This window comes from Echinops telfairi, unplaced genomic scaffold (assembly GCF_000313985.2).
Source record: "Echinops telfairi isolate 266 unplaced genomic scaffold, ASM31398v2 ScPeMD7_35;HRSCAF=133_1, whole genome shotgun sequence".
NCBI classification, from domain to species: Eukaryota; Metazoa; Chordata; class Mammalia; order Afrosoricida; family Tenrecidae; genus Echinops; species Echinops telfairi.
This window is the reverse complement of record NW_022103933.1, coordinates 985,130-1,002,125: the sequence shown is the minus strand read 5'-3', so window position 1 is coordinate 1,002,125 and position 16,996 is coordinate 985,130. Positions and strand designations below refer to the sequence as shown.

General features: G+C 47.3%; 2 protein-coding genes across 3 annotated transcripts; one reads left to right on the top strand and one right to left on the bottom strand.

Annotated features, from left to right (window-relative positions):
• The first annotated feature begins 8,873 nt into the window (after positions 1-8,873).
• Positions 8,874-11,951, top strand: MFAP4 (microfibril associated protein 4). The gene is made up of 6 exons (XM_045290281.1): positions 8,874-8,933; positions 9,241-9,331; positions 9,628-9,782; positions 10,272-10,368; positions 10,448-10,630; positions 11,024-11,951. The coding sequence occupies exons 1-6, from the start codon at positions 8,928-8,930 to the stop codon at positions 11,269-11,271; spliced, it is 780 nt and encodes a 259-aa protein (XP_045146216.1). The 5' UTR covers positions 8,874-8,927; the 3' UTR covers positions 11,272-11,951.
• Positions 11,952-12,021: 70 nt separating this feature from the next.
• Positions 12,022-16,996, bottom strand: MAPK7 (mitogen-activated protein kinase 7). 2 transcript variants are annotated; one of them, XM_045290280.1, is made up of 7 exons: positions 16,725-16,996; positions 16,234-16,523; positions 15,433-15,598; positions 13,751-14,829; positions 13,009-13,646; positions 12,580-12,713; positions 12,022-12,445 (listed from the first exon to the last, which is right to left on the bottom strand). In XM_045290280.1, the coding sequence occupies exons 2-7, from the start codon at positions 16,463-16,465 to the stop codon at positions 12,292-12,294; spliced, it is 2,403 nt and encodes an 800-aa protein (XP_045146215.1). In that variant the 5' UTR covers positions 16,466-16,523; positions 16,725-16,996; the 3' UTR covers positions 12,022-12,291. The 2 variants fall into 2 exon arrangements, with proteins under 2 accessions (XP_045146215.1, XP_004716837.1); XM_004716780.2 differs by having other exon boundaries at positions 16,234-16,470.

The window sequence follows — 16,996 nt, the reverse complement described above, 5'->3', positions numbered from 1 at the left end:
AAGAATAAACTCAAGGTGGATCATAGACCTTGAGATAAAACCCCAAACAATTAGGGCCATTAATGAGGGAATTGGGACAAATCTGAGAACGTTGGCAGAGGAATACATAGACTATGAGAAATAAGGAAGGATAAAAACACAGAGGAGTCACAAATAGGCAAGTGGGATATACTGAAGATAAGTCACCTGTGTACATCAAAAGAATTCACCAAGAGAGCCCACCGACTGGGAAAACATCTTTTGCAATGACACATCAGACAAAGTCCTTATTACTAAAATCTACAATACTTTGCAAGCTTCCAATAAGAGAAAAACTAATTGCCCACTGAGGAGGTGGGGAAAGGACCTTAACAGAAGTTGCACAGAGTCTGAAATCCGAATGGCCAATAAACATATGATAAAATGTTCCCCATCATTAGCCATAAAAGAAATGCAAATTAAAACAACTATGAGATACCACCAAACACCCTCAAAGACAGCCCAATTCAAAAAATCTGAAAGGAACAAGTGTTGGAGGGGCTGTGGTGAGATAGGAACTCTCGTCCATTGCTGGTGGACCTGTAGGTATGTACAGCCACTATGCAAATCAATGTGGCGGCTTCTAAAAGAGATGGAAATTGAGCTATACAATACAACCCAGCAATCCCCCTACTGGACATATACCCAGAAGAGGCAAGAAACAAACCACAGCCAGACATCTGTGCTCCAAAGGTCATCGTGGCACAATTCACAATTGCAAGGAGATGGAAACAACCCAAATTTTCATCAACAGACGAATGGATTAAAAAACTGTGGTACATACATACAATGGAGTACAATGCATCAGTAAAAAGTAGTGATGAACGCATGAAGCATATCACCGCATGGGAGGAATTGGAGGAAATTATGCTAAGTACGTGAATTAAGCCAATCACAAAAGGACAAGTTCAACATGGGTCCGCTGAGGTAAATTTATAAAAAGAAAGAAAGAAATGCAAAAGGGGCACAGGGGAAAAAAACTACTGTATACAAACACTCCAGGGGTGAGGTCCAGGTAGTATGGCAGGGGCCAGATAAAATCCAGGGGTACATATGGTAGCCAACTAAAAGGGAAGGGGGCAGAGGAAAGAAAAAAAAAGATAGAAATGTGTAGCGGGGGAATAGGTCACTAACCCACCCAAGGGGAGGGTATTGTTTATATCTCCACAGAGAAAGAGGGACCAGACTTAAATCCGGTGTTCCGTGATGCAAATACAGTGTGCCAGCATAGAGAGGGCAGCTACGTGGACAACTGCCCCTTCCCCCAGAAGAATTTACTTTAGAGGACAGCACTGAAGCTGCAGCTTGGGGAGAGGGACATGTCTGATCAGAGCACATGGGAGCAAATGAATGGGGAGGAAGAGAGAGTGGAGCGCATCCTGGCCCACCAAGCCTGCAGGATGATATCCCTGCTCCGAAGAGCCAATGCACACAGTGGCTGATCCCACTATGAGACACAACGTCCCTCGCTGACCCATGGCCCTACAGGGGACAACACTGGAAACTCTGTGTCGGGATTGCCCTGGTCTGACCCCACCACACTGAGGCAAAACACTAAAGGTGTGCAGCAGAGCAATGGGGGAAGCATAGCAGGGAGCTCCCAAGGGAGTGCAAAGGATAGACTTTGGGGCTAAAGTGTGGCATCCCATCGGACTGGACTGGAGAACACCCCTAGAGGTCAAAAAACAGACCTTGATCTAGTTACAGGTTTTCTTTTTTTTAATTTTTTAAAATTAATTAATTTATTTTGGGGGCGGTCATTAGTTTTCCTTTATGTCGTCGTGTTCTCTTTTGTCGCTTTTTCTTGCTGCGACTTGTTTTTTGTGTGTGTGCATATTATTATCTCTGCAGGTCTAGTTAGATAAGATAGGCTGGATGAACAGTCTTGAGGAGAAAACAGCAGGACCTATGTTTCCTGGGGGATATGGGAGAGGGTTAGGTGGGGGAAAGGAGGTGGTGTTGACCAACCCAGGGACAGGGGAACAACAAGTGATTCGAAATTAGTGGCAAGGAGGGTGTGAAAGGTCTGGCAGGGATTCAGCAAGGGCAATGTAATGGAGAGAAATTACTGAAACCCAAATGAAGGCTGAGCATGATAGTGGGACAAGAGGAAAGTAAAAGGAAATAGAGGAAAGAACGAGGAGGCAAAGGGCATTTATAGAGGTCTAAATACAGGCATGTACATATGTAAATACATTTTTATAAGATGATGGGGAAATAGATCTATGTACATAGATTTATAGGTTTAGTATTAAGGCAGCAGATGGATGCTGGACCTCCACTCAAGTACTGACTCAATGCAGGAACACTTTGCTCTATTAAATTGGCATTCCATGATGCACACCTTCCCAACACGATTGCTGAAGACAAACGTGTGAATAAGCAAAGTGGTGAAGAAAGCTGATGGTGCCCAGCTATCAAAAGATATAGCGTCTGGGGTCTTAAAGGCTTGAAGGTAACGAATGGTCATCTAGCTCAGAAGCAACAAAGCCCACATGGAAGAAACACACCAGCCTGTGTAACCACGAGGTGTCAAAGGATCAGGGATCAGGCATCAAAGAACAAAAAATCATATTATTTTAAATGAGGGGGAGTGCAGAGGGGAGACCCAAAGCCCATCTGTAGGTAACGGGACACCCCGTTACAGATGGGTCGCAGGGAGGAAAGTGTGAGTTAGCGTGCAATGTAGCAACTATGAAACATACAACTTTTCTCTAATTCTTAAATGCTTCCTCCCCTCTCCACCTTCACCCACTATCATGATCCCAATTCTACCTTACAAATCTGGCTAGACTAAAGGATATACACTGGTACAGATAGGAACCAGAAACAGGGAATCCAGGACAGATGATACCTTCAGGACCAGTGGTGAGAGTGGCGATACCAGAGGGTGGAGGGAAGGTGGGGTAGATAGGGGGAACCGATTATAAGGATCTACATATAACTTCCTCTCTGGGGGGTGGACAACAGAAAAGTGGGTGAAGGGAGACATCAGACAGTGTAAGACATGACAAAATAATAATAATTTATAAATTATCAAGGGTTCATGAGGGAGGAGGGAGCAGCGAGGGAGGGGGGGAAATGAGCTGATACCAAGGGCTTATGCGGAGAGCAAATATATTGAGAATGATGACAATGAATGTAAAAATGTACTTGACACAATTGATGTATGTATGGATTGTTATAAGAGTTGTATGAGCCCCCAATAAAATGATTTTTTTAAAGAATATTAAGGTTATAGTGAATCTAGAAGATACAGTGGTAAATTTAACTTTTTCATTCTTGAAAGTATCAGATAATTCACAAAAATTATGTTAAGACAATATGAAAGCATAATAACCTGAAATTTTATTTTAAAGAATAACCATGAAATACTGCTTAAAATAAATTACTCTTCATTTTTGAAAAATGTGCTGGAAAACTCGGCTTATACATGAGTATATATGGTAATTATCAAATTATGACATTATATAATTGCTAAACCACTGAGAATCATGGCTCAGCCAAATTGACACATAAGAGGGAAAGGGGAATTCCATACTTAGGAGAAACTAAATTTCAATTCAGGGTATCAGTTAAGCATAATGGAAAACATGAAAATCAATAATGGTGAGGGTTGCACAACCTGATGAATAGAATAATGTCAATGAATTGCAGATGTAAAAAATGTTGAAATAGCATATGTTGTGTTATGTATTTACCACACTAAAAATGTATTTGATACGTTTCAAAATATATAAATAAAATCATCTTTTACAGCACATTTGTCTCATGTAATGTCTTCTGATTCCTTGACTTCTGTTTTCATGAGTAATAGCCAGTGCTACTCTCACCTCACACCTCAACATTCTTTACTGCCACTTTTTTTGCTTCCTCACTCTTCTGATTCCTATTTTATTCTCTAAATGTCTTTAATACTTTTTTACTATTTGTTTTAAAGGCTTATTTTTCATTATGTAGCCTTGTACTAAAATAATCTGGTGTTTTCCAAAAGAGAAAACATTAAAAGATTAGATACAGTGGCATAGAACAAGAGGAAAAGAAGAGAGAGAGAAGCTTAAACTAAATAGAAGCTTTTTCTAATGATATGTCTTTCTGTTTCACATAAAAGTAGTCTCAAGAAGGGCATCCCAGAAGGTAACATGGTCCAGCTCCACTCAGTCGCAGGGATTCAGATTCTCCCTGTCCACCCCTCCCGACAATGAGACTCTTGTCCTTACTATCCAAGGTGGTGCCTAGAACTCAAGCAGTAAGACAGAGGACAGAATAAAGAGGACTGGCCACCTGCTTCCACACTTGTGCTTCTATCTTATTTACTAACCTTTCACCATGCAAATTCACCTGGGGGGCACAAAACCTAGCTAAAAATCAGGCAAGATTCTTAGTACCATGAAAGGACTAAAGCAAAAATACCTTGAGAGATAGTTAACTGTCTCTTTCCTAGGCAAGTATACCAATTGCGTTGTAAGTCACCCATTTATACAAAGCAATTACTCCACTAAAATGACAATGATGATGATAGCTATTTAATAAATTTACTATTCAGTAATATTTACTATTATTTATTTAATAGCAACTTAACATTTAATAGCTATTTCCTAATATTTACTACTTTCAAAGACTGTTATAAGTGCTCAACATGTATTACTTAATCTTTACACATCCTTATGCAGTAGTACTTTCATGTCCTTGTTTCACAGAGGAAAGTGAGACACAGAAGTTAGGTAACTCACAAGATTACATAGCTAATAGGTGACAAAATCTAGATTTAAACCCATGCAGCCTGGCTCCAGAATTCCAAATAGAACACTCTGAACAGTGACAATCCTTACCAGCAATTATAGAGCAAAAATCAAAGAGGTAGACTAGGGTTTTCCCAATGAGCTTAAGGATTCTGGAGTGGGAAAAAGGAAACTGAGTAACAGCTCCCTTCTTGCTTTGTGTCTGAGTATTTAATTTGTTCTTCCATTGAATAAACATCCTTTCATGATACAAACTACACTTGTAATAAACATTTACAGATACTCCTGTGGACAGACAATATAAGCCCAGCAGCTACTACAACATATAGCAAGCACATATAAGGTAGTGGTGGTTCAGTGGTAAGTTCTCACCTTCATGCAGGTTTGCTTCCTGTTCAATGAACCTCTTGTTATCTTTTTATTTTTTGAGAGAGAATTTTGGCTTCTTTTGTTCTGCTTTGTATTTCATAACTTTTCTTTGAACAATATGATATATTATAAGAATTATAAATTTTCCTTTGTTGTTTTTGATAATCATTTTATTGGGGGCTCTTACAGTGCTTATAACAATCTATACAGCCACGTGTCAAGCATATTTGTACATATGTTGCCATCATCCTTTTCAAAACATTTTCTTTCTACTTGAGCCCTTGGTCTCAGCTCCTCATTTTTCCCCTCCCTCCCCCATGCCTCCTCCCTCATGAACCCTTGATAATTCATAAATTATTGTGATTTTCATATCTTACACCGGCTGATATCTCCCTTCACCCACTTTTCTGTTGTTTGTTCCCCTTGGAGGGTGGGCAATTAAACATTGATTCTCATGATCTGTTCCCCCTTTCTCCCTCCACCTTCCCCCTACCTCATGGTATTTCTACTCCCATTATTATTCCTGAGGGGTTTATCTGTCCTGGATTCCCTGTTTTGAGAGCTTTATCTGTACCAGTGTACATGCTCAGGTCTAGCCAGATTGGTAAGGTAGAGTTGGGGTCATAATAGTTGGGGGGAGGAAACATTAAAGAACTAGACAACTGTTGTATGTTTTGTCAGTGTTATATTGCACCCTGGCTGGCTCGTCCCTTCCTTGTGACCCTTCTGTGAGGGAATATCCAATTGTCTGCAGATGGGCTTTGGATTTCCACCATGCCCCACTCCCTAGTTCACATCAGATCGTTTGTTCTTGGTCTTCTGATGCCTGATACCTGATCCCATCAACACCTCATGATCACACAGGCTGGCGTACTTCTTCCATGTGGGATTTGTTGCTTCCCAGCTAGATGACCCCTTGTTTATCTTTCAGCCTGTAAGATCCTAGATGCTATGATAGCCAGGAACCATCAGCTTTCTTCACATTTGCTCATACACCCATTTTGTCTTCAGCAATCATGTCGGAAAGGTAAGCATCACAGAATGCCAAGTTATTAGAACAAAGTGTTCTTGTATTGAGGGAGTACGTGAGTAGAGGCCCAATGTCTGCCTGCTACCTTAACATTTAACATATAATATATGTACATAGGTCTATGTCTCTATCATTATGTATAAATATATTTACATATGTATGTGCCTATATTTATACCTCTATAAATGTCCTTTGCCTCCTTGTTGTTTCCTTTGTTTCCTTTTACTTTCCTCTTGTTCCACTATCATGTTCGACCTTTATTTGGCTTTCATTAATTCCTCTCAGCTACATTGCACTCAGCTACATTGCACCTAGCATCCTATACCTTCCTCACCATTGATTTTTGATCACTCTTGTTTTCTTGTCCCTGGGTTTGTTGGCACCCCCCTTCATTGCCCTCCCTCCCATGTCTCCCAGAACCGTCAGTCCCATGGTTTTCTACTTGGGATTGTTTATCCTGCCTATCTTACATATAGACATAAAAAAACAAAAACAACAACAAAAAGAAAAGGCTAAATAGTTCCAGGTTTGTCTGTTGACCTTTATAAATGTTTTCTGATCAAGTCCGCTGAGGTGTCATGCCCTGCCCCCAAAATCTATTTTTGAGATTCCTCGGATACTTCATTGCTTTGCTCTCCTTGCTGCTCTCTTGCATGCCCTTCATGTTTGCCCAGGTGTGGTGGGGTCAGATAGGTCAAATTCCCAGACTGTGTCTCTAGTGTTGTCCCCCATAGTGCTATGGGTCAATAAGGGCACACTGTGTCTTGTGGTTGGACTGGCCCTCTGATCCTCTATGTGCATTGGCTGCTCCAAGCAGGAACAGTGACCTTGGGGCTTGGTGGGCCAGGATGAGTTCCACTTTCTCTTTCTCTCTCCTTCCTTCTTAGTTTGCTCCTTCCCTCTTAGTATTCTGAGCAGACTCACCCCTCTTCCCAAGCTGTAGCTTCAGTACTGTTGTCTATAGTGCCGCCTTCTGGGGAGGAGGTCCACGTAGCTGGGATTAGGGCCGGCCCCGCAGACTTCTCTTGCTCAATGAACCTCTTGTACAGCTACCATTGGAAGCTTTTGTGTTGCCATGATGCTTAACGGATTTCAGCAGCTGACCAATCAAGATGAACTAGAAAGGTCTAGTGATCAACTTCTGAAAAATGGCCATTGACAACCCTATGAACCAAAATGGCCTTATCTGCAATTAATCAGGAAGATGCCCCAGAGCCCAGAAACATTTCAAACTGTTGCATACAGATGGGGTCACCATGAGTTAGGTGATCACAACAATTTGACAATAGTTAAGTGATCACAATGTATGTGTCCAGTAAGTATCTATTTTTTATTGAAACATATTCTGTCCATAGGAATCCTGGTGTTATGATTACACGTTAGGCTGCTAACATAGGTCCCAGTTCAAAATCACCATTTTCTTCTTGGGAGAAATACCAGGCTTTCTACTCCAGTAAAAGGTTATAGTCTCTTCCCTTTCTCTGCGCAATCACCATGGCCGCAAGAACTCATATCTAGCAGCCCTGCAAGGCCTTCATCGCTGCTCAGTATACCTGGGCTGCTGCCTCTAGAGTTCTTCCCTGCAGGTCCTTATTGTTCACATAGTAGGCAAAAGCATTGCTTTCAAACACAGAATCCATTGTCAAATGAAGGGGTAGGACCACCAAGCAATGGCTGAAGTCAAAGAGACAAGACCTGGAGCTGCAAACTTGTTCTTCTTAGGTGCCATTGAATAGGTTCTTACTCATAATGAGCCTATGTATAAGAGAATGAAACACAGCCCAGTCCCGCGCCATCCTCATAATTGGTGTTTAAATCCAATATTTCAGTCACTGTGTGAATTCATCTGGTTGAGGGTTTTCCATTTTTTATTGCCCTTCTATTTCACCAAGCATGGTACCCTTTTCCAGGGGCTCCAGGCCCCTGGAAGCTGAGGAAATGGGAAATTAAGAAGGCCTGGGAAGGACCTGAGGGAGTATATAGGGTGGGTTAGGGGGTGAAAACTAGGGTTGTGAAAGGAAGGAAGAGTAAGGAGAAACAAAAGAGGTCCCTATGCTTGGGGCTAAGGGGAATAGACAGGCAGAGACCAAGAAACTTTGTGGGAGGGGAATGGTGGGGTGGAAGGAACTCAAGGAAAGGAAGAGACCAAAAGAGAACTGGGGCCTGGCTTGAACAAGAGGCAGACAGAGGACTGGCCACATGAGCTTGTGCTCATTGCTCAGCAATGTCCCTGCTCTGCCAGGAGACTTCCTGGTTCCTGCTGCCTCCCCCAAGGCCCAGCCAAGTCCCATTAGGAGCTCTGAAGCTCCCCTTTGAGTGCCACCCCCCTCCCAGAACTCAGGCGCACCGCCTTACCATTACCCCTAGGCCTCCAGCATCTCATGGTTAATGAAACATAGTGTACAGGAGGGAAGGAAATAAGCAGATATGTGGGGGAAAGGATTATCAGAAAGCAAAGACCAGGCTGGAGCCAGTTGGGAGAACAGGTTGGGATGGGGGTTGGGGGTGGGGTGACAAGGAATTCAGAGTACTTTCAGAGCCAGCAGGCTGCTGAGCTCTGCCTCTGACAGGCCTAATGAGACACAGGTGGTCCCTTGGCCCAGTCCTCAGTGTAAGCTGATGCTAGTACACTGGGTTGTGGGGGGGAGGTGGGGGGGACGTACAGACATAGGGCGGGGCTGGAAAGGCTGGCCAGACCCCAGCACATAACTCCAGGCAGTTGCAGTCTGAGCTGCAGATACCCAGTCACCCAGCAGTGAACAGACAATATGAAGGTAAGAGGCCCAAAGTGGGGACTCCCATGGCACCAGAGCAAAGCCCACTCCCCGGGGGAGGGCGGGGGGGAGTGGGGGTTATGCACCACCCTTGACTAAGAGGGACTATAAAGGGACAAAGGATCTCTTGCCCCAAATAGATGATCAAGTTCTGAGCCTGCCCAAGAGCAGGGTTAGTTGGTAGGTCAAAGGCCAGGCAGAGGGGTTCTGAAAGGGTGGGAGATGTCACAAGGGTACACTTAAGGAAAGCTGGGGTCTCAGGGTTAAGGAATGCAGGGACCCTGCTCTCCCTTCTCTCCTCTTGCAGGCCCTCCAGGCGCTGTCGCTGCCGCTGCTGCTGCTTCTGCTCCTCTCTACCACCCATTGTACGCCCCAAGCCTCTGGGATTCGAGGAGATGGTAAGCAGCCCCATGTTCACAAGTACAGCAGGTAAGCAGCCTGGGCGAGGAGAGGCTGTTCGGAGCCACCGTTCCTGGGATTCCAGCCTCCTGGTTGACTCCCAGCTCCCCAGAATTTTATTCCCTCTTCTATAATATGGGGCAGGTAGATCTTTGAGTGCCCCCCACCCACTTCCTTGTGAGTATCCTGCCTCAAAAACTGAAGCAGACAGTTGGGTGTGGAGAGGTACTTAATGCCCTAGTCCCTCTCCCCTTACTAATCCCAAATGCCCCTCCCATCCCCCACATAACACCAGCTCTGGAGAAGTCCTACCTTCAGCACCCCCTGGACTGTGATGACATCTATGCCCAGGGCTACCAGGCTGATGGCGTGTACCTCATCTACCCCTCTGGCCCCAGTGTACCTGTACCTGTCTTCTGTGATATGACCACTGAGGGTGGAAAGTGGACAGTAAGTCTATGTGTATGAGGTGGGGGGGGGTGTGTGACTGAGGCCATACAGCTGGTTCATATAAACCTTGTATTAGCTCTAGCTGTGTGACCCTGAACTTCCCTTTGAACCTGTAAAATGGGAATAATAGCTTGTAAGCAGCCACCAGAAACTTAAGTGCTGAAGGTAAGTTAATGCATTTAATCCATAGAATGAACTTGGGAAGGAGGCCCAGAGAGGTGACATACTTGCCCAAGGCTACAGAGCCAATACCAGGGCTCATACCCAAGCACCTGAACTCTAGAACGTGCCCTCTAAATCCCTTCCCTTCTGCCTCTCATGTGATTGCTTGTTACAGTCCAGCTGGGGGCCTGGCACAAAGTAGCTACTACAAGCTCAGCCTTCTAACACTTGCCCTAAATATTGCAGAGTCTATAGGCAGAGTAAGGTGAGGCCTCTGCCAACAGGACCCTCCCCTCCATTGGTCTAGTCTACTGTCCTCTGCTCTAGGTTTTCCAGAAGCGATTCAATGGTTCAGTGAGTTTCTTTCGGGGCTGGAATGACTACAAGCTGGGCTTTGGCCGTGCAGATGGAGAGTATTGGCTGGGTAAGCCAGAGAGAAGTTACTGGGAAAGGGTAGGGAGGATGCCCAGAGGCAGGCTGAACTAGCCTTCCCTCTTCTGCAGGGCTGCAGAACCTTCACCTCCTGACACTGAAGCAGAAGTATGAACTGCGCGTGGACTTGGAAGACTTTGAGAACAACACAGCCTTTGCGAAGTACACTGACTTCTCCATCTCACCTAATGCAGTCAGCGCTGAGGAGGATGGCTATACTCTCTACGTGGCAGGCTTTGAAGATGGTGGAGCAGGTATTGCCCACTAACAGCTTGAGGGGTCAAGAGGGGTAAAGGCAGGGGTTGGCACTGCCCAGTTGATCCCAGACTCCCTTCAAGCCCCTCCTTCTCCTTTTCTGGGCTTGAAAGGGTCAGAGCTGATTCCCAATCAGTCTGGAACTCAGCCCCAGGGAGCAGTCTGGCTTTGCTCCAAGGTTGCTATAGAGAAGCAGCTGTTTCTCTTCATTGCAGAAGTATATTTACCCAAGATATCTGGCTCAGGGAGGTGCCCCTTATCCCACCAGGCTGCCATGTGGTTTCCAACAGTGTCACACATTACTGCTGTCACCCACTCTCCCTGCCAGCAGGGGCTCAGCTCTCTTCCTCAGCAACCTTAATTATCCCCATCCTACTCCTTTGTCCCCACAGGCGACTCCCTGTCCTACCATAGCGGTCAGAAATTCTCCACCTTCGACAGGGACCAGGACCTCTTTATGCAGAACTGTGCAGTCCTCTCCTCAGGGGCTTTCTGGTTCCGAAGCTGCCACTTCGCCAATCTCAATGGCTTCTACCTGGGTGGTACCCACCTCTCTTATGCCAACGGCATCAACTGGGCCCAGTGGAAGGGCTTCTACTACTCCCTTAAGCGCACTGAGATGAAAATTCGCCGTGCTTAAAAGCTGGGCTCCCCATCCCTCTCCACTCTGCCACTTTGGGCTCATGGGTGCTCGCTCCCTCTGACCCCTCCCTAATTCCTTCCCATGTTGATTATTCTTCCCCCAACACCAGCTTCTCACAGGCCCTTGTGAATCTCTGCCATAACTGATCCCTTCCCCATACCGGGGCCCCCCAAATATCCTTCTGTTCAACCTTAAAACTGCACAATCTGCAGCTTCCCAGCCTAGACCTGGATTGACTCCATCCACATCAGAGCTGCCTCCACCCTGTCCTAACAGTTGCAGAGCTATAAATCACTCCACAAGCTGTAGGCATTTATGTTTATCTTCAGCCAGCTTCCTTACTTTCCTCCAACTGAGCTAGCAATGGAACCAGAGGCCTCTTTCTGGCTATTCTAAGAGTATCCTCTACCTCTGGCATCCTTTCCATAACTTACCTCCTATGGTGAGTACCATGGTCCATCTCCACTTCCCCCATCTGCAAGTCCCAGTCCCCAAAGCTCAACTAAAACTGCATTTCAGTACAGCTAATGTATGATACCCGGAAATAGCCATTAGTTAAGTAGGCATAGAAATAAGGTGCCCTGTTCCAGCTCAGCCAAAAATTGGCAATCCGTGATCCAAGATAGCTGAGTTGAGAGATGGGAGCAGGCTGATTCAATAAATCTGCAGGAACTAAATGAACTGGCTTTGGTGGTTGTTCTCTCAAATGCATTTGCTAATTCCAAAAATGACATCTACAGTCAGATGGTGAACGGATTCTTCCTCGTTTTATTGACAAAAAGAGAGTGTAAAAAATGCATAATAAAATACAATACTGAAAAGATAACATGAGGCAGTAGGAGTCCCCCAATCTTGCCATGGCTCAGTGGCTGCTTAAGGCTGTAGTGTAGGTCTGAGATGAATCTGCTGAATCCATGTTGAGCTTCACCTGCTGGCTCAGGGCTCCGGTTCTCAAGAATACTCCCATGGACCTAGAGCTGGGCCCATTTCCTGGTGGCAAGGCACAAGCTAGGAGCCTTAGGAATCCTGGAGATCAGGCAGGTCAGCCAGCAGCATTGGGGAGTCCATCTGAATCTCACGCTGCAGTGACTCAATGTCAGCAGGGTTCATGCCATGACCTTCCAGCCAGTCAGCAAGCAGGGAGGCTGACAGAGAAGCTGAATCCACTTGGCTGGAGGGAAAAGGGCAGGCAGGAAGCTGTCATCCTAGGCCAGTCCCTCACCCACCCCATGGAGAACCTCCTGCACCAGGGTCCCCTTCCCACAACCTCTCCCAGCAGCTCAGTCTAACCAGCCCTGCCCTTACCCATCCTGAAGCCCATCAGCCACACCCATATCGAAAGACTGGTTCAAGAACTCTTCCAAATCAAAGCCAACACCATAGCCAGCCCCACTGCCCTTTGGAGTGCCTGAAAACACAGGGGGCAGAGGGTCCTCCACCTGCAGGGAATAAGAGTGAGGTTACAATGCAGACGCCGCACAAGCAGATGCAGAGACACCTGGGAAGCTGGGTGTCCAGCTCTAGGTACAGAGTTTTCCCAACAATACCCTTGTCGCAAAACCAGTACTTAGGCACCACGTTCCTGCTCAAGGATAAGGAAAAGCTTAGAGAGGCAGAACACCCCCACCTCAAAATTTTCATGAAACAAGGGCATGCAAACCCTCTACCTTCTACCTGCCCCCACTGACAATAACCCACTTCTCCTGCACCCACCACCCGGGTCTCTTCTCTTACCTGTGACTTGGATAGCTGCTGGGTCACCAGGTTAACATCTGGTGATTCTGAGGTGGCGAGTTGAGGCACGCCAGGATCTGGAGGGGTTGGGCCAGATGGGAAGTAAGGCAGGACTTCCAGGGCACAGGGGCCAGGCAGCCCAGGAGTTGGTATAAGTGACTGGGGACCCAGAAGACTGGAAGTGGTGGTCTGGATCAAAGCAGGGCCATGGATGGGCTCAGGTAAGCCTGTTGGGTAGGGAGTAAGCTTAGAGGGTGGGCAGGTAGGCTGAGGGGCAGGACCAGGAGTGGAGCCCGCAGGCTGAGTTGGGAGACCAGTGGACTGGGCTACAGGGCCGGAAAGAGGACTGGCAGGCTGGGCCTGGGGTGGTGCTGGGGCTGGGGGTCGAGCCATGCGAGTCCAACGTTCCAGCAAGCTTCGGTCATTGTCACTGAGCACCAGCCCAGCCAGAGGGTCGGTGGAGGGAACCCCAATGGCCCCGGCCCCCCGCTCCTTTCGCTCTCGCTCCTGCCGCCGCTTTTCCCGCTCCTTGGCCCGCTCTTGCCGCCGCCGCCGCTTTTCCTCCCGCTCCCGTTGGCGCTCTTGAGCTGTCACTGGTTTCCGAGGCTCGGGGGCCTCCAGAGGAATGCTGGGGCCATCTACAAGGAAGTAAGGTAGGGAATGTTGAGAGCATGCAACCCAGTCCAGCCTGGGGTCTTATTCCCACCCCACTCCCAGGCCAGCCACTCCATCCACAAAATACCTTTGAGCCGATTACGCAAGGACTTCAAGAGGGCAGCTTTGAGAGCTGCCTTGGTGTTGTCTGAGATGGCACCCTCTCTCTTTGGAGGGACCAGCTCGGTAGCAGGGGGAGGTGGTTGAGCAGTCAAATCAATAGTGTCAGGGCCAGGGCCAGGGCACAGGGGTAGGGCTGGTGGAGGTGACTCCATGGCACAGTCTCTACTGGGTGCCCAAGGGCTGGGCATCTCAACGTCAGGGCAGCCAGGCTTACTGGCCACAGGCTGCAGGGAAGGTTGAAAACGGATCTGCTGGCGAATGCCTTCACGCCGAGCATGGAAGTCCTCTATCTCAGCCACAATTGCCTCCTTAATGCGCTCCCGGGTGAGGACTTCACGGTCAAACGCAAAGTCAAAAGGTGGGGCACAGTCGGGCTCATCATCAGGGTCATGGTACTTGGCCAGAAATGGGTGTCGCAGGGCAGCAGCTGCTGAGATGCGGGTGCCTGGCTCAAAATGCAGCATGCTGCCCAGTAAGGAGAGGGCCTGGCGGTCAGCTCCTGGGTATACTGTCTCCCAGGGCACAGGCTGGCGTGGTGGCAGGCTCTGGATATAAGCTCTTACCCTCTCAGCCCCCACAGCCTGAATCACAGCTGGTGATGGAGTACCCAGCACCATCATAATCAGCTGCAGCTGGTGCACATAGTTTTTGCCTGGAAACAGTTGGCGCCGGGCTAGCATCTCTCCAAAAATGCAGCCCACAGACCACAGGTCAATAGCCTGTGTATACTCATGCAGTGAAAGCATTAGCTCGGGTGCCCGGTACCAGCGTGTGGCTACATACTCAGTCATGAAGTACTGATGTTCAGCAGGAGAGGTACACAGGCCACGGGCCATCCCAAAGTCCCCAATCTTGAGCTCACAGTTCTCATTCACTAATAAGTTCGAGGGCTTGAGGTCCCGGTGGATGACCTGAGCTGAGTGCATGTACTTAAGGCCTCGAAGCAGCTGGTATAAGAAGTAGCGCACGTGCTCCAGTGTTAGTGGCTGTGAAGAGTGGATGATCTGGTGCAAGTCACTTTCCATCAGGTCCAGGACTACATAGCTGTAATAAAGGCAAGGAGAGACAGGGCTGGTCCTCCTACACTCTAGGGACTAGTTCCAGCCTTAGTGCTTTACCTTTACTCCAGACAAATAATGACCTTCCCTCCACCCCACCCCAAAAACAACCCATAGAATAGTATGGAAGAAAAGCACAAGTTTACCTTCTCTACAATTTCACCACAAACTTGGTTAAATCACTTTTTCATCATATAAAAACAGGATCTGAATAAACTAGTGCTCGCCAATAATTTGAGGACTAACTCCATTGTTTGGTAATGCTGGTTGAATAACTATAATAAAAACTGGGAAGACATATCCAAATTCTGTAGGAAAGGGTTCTGCTGTTGATTAGCAACGCCTGCTATGGAAAAGCCTTAGTGGTAGCATGAATGTCACATGTCTGCCACCTTTGACCAAATATAGTGAGATTCTATAATGCTGCAATGTTTGTACTCCTCTCAAAAAATAACACTTATGCTGAAATCATGGGAATTTTCCCAGCCTGACTTTGTTAGACTCTGCCTTTTCAGAACTTCAGCAATTATGTTGCCAGCTTTCAGAAAAGGTACCAACTCTACCACCCTCTCCCAGTTCCACGCCTTACACAGATTTGAACTCGCCATAAGGCACCATTGGCCTCAGGATGTCCTTGATGGCAATGATGTTGTCATGCTTGAAGTGTTTGAGTATCTTCAGTTCCCTCAGGGTTCGTTTGGCATTGGTCACCACATCAAACGCGTTAGGGATCTTCTTGATGGCCACCTGCTGGCCTGGGAGCAGGGAACAGGCAAGTTAAGTACCAGAGGATGATGGTACAAATAACAGCTACCACATAAATTGTGTATACTGAGTACAAGTGTCTTTCAAATATCAAAATTAACTTCACAAACTATTTTATGAAGCACATTGCACAGCTAGTGCTAGCATTAATCCTCAATGTCCCCACTCAATCTACTTCCCTACATTCACCATTTCAGACTTCACCATCCTCTTCTACTACCACTACTGATTCTTTTCCCCAATAACTGGAGAATACTTTTTTGTCCTGGACACCAAGGGCAGGTTGTCTTCCAGAAAGTAGATTGACAAGATGTAAAACCATCAGTTTCGGAGAATTGTACCTTACATGGAGCCTGGCCCACAGATGACACCTAACTCGGTATTTGTTGAACTGAACCAGAATTCATATTCCAGCTATCATTCTTATGTGAGCCCAGTTGCTATGAGTCAGAATTGACTGCTGACAAGGAAAGGGCACGTTACTTGCTCTCTATGATCCAGGGACTGAAGCTGTATAAGATGGGTGGCACAACTGTCTTAAGAGAATCATAAAGTGGGAGAATGAAAACGGGGAGAAGGGCTCCTTGCCTCAGGGCCCAGCTCACTCTGGACCCGTGTGGCTCACCCGTTTGGCAACGGCGAGCAGAGGACACGACCCCATAGGCCCCGTTGCCTATGGTCTCGATGATCTCGTACTCCTCTCCCACGTCAAAGGTCACGTCGAAGGAGCGGGCTTTGAGCAGAGCCAGGTTCTTGATGGCTACCGAGGTTGTAGGGTTGGCAGGTTCAGTCTTCACCCTTCCGGGGGGCTCCCCAGAGCCATCCTCGCCGTCATCCTCCTTTAGGGGCTCGGCCATGGTGTCTACGTGGAGACGAGGGTGAGGAGGGGACTGCTTCCCGGCCTCAGTTTCCTTTCTGCGAATTAGGGCAGCAGGGCCATGAATTTTCAATTTCCCTAAGCTGATTCGGCAAAAAATGGGGCTAGCACAGGGCAGTGCAGCTGCACATACGAGAGGTAGGGCTCAGCGACAGGATCAGCGGTGGGGGAGGGGTCGCGTGCCACCCGAGGTCCCAGGAAGGATGGGGCACCAGAGTTTCTCACAGGTCTACACTTACCAAATTCAGTCTCATCCCGACGCCTCCTCAGCGCGATTGGAAGTCACCAAGACTCTCTGACCCCTACTCCCAAATAGAGTCGCTCACGCGCACATTTAAGGACCACCACCCCCACCTCCGCGTCCACTTGTCCAGCCAACCCCTCGCCCCGCCCTCAAAACCAAGGTCTTTTCATCTCCAGCCTATAGCTGAGCGGTCTTTCTAGGGACTCCCACCCCTTCCGGTTGCCGAGTCCAATGCAAAGCCGCCGGTCCAGGAAGTCACGCCTCCTC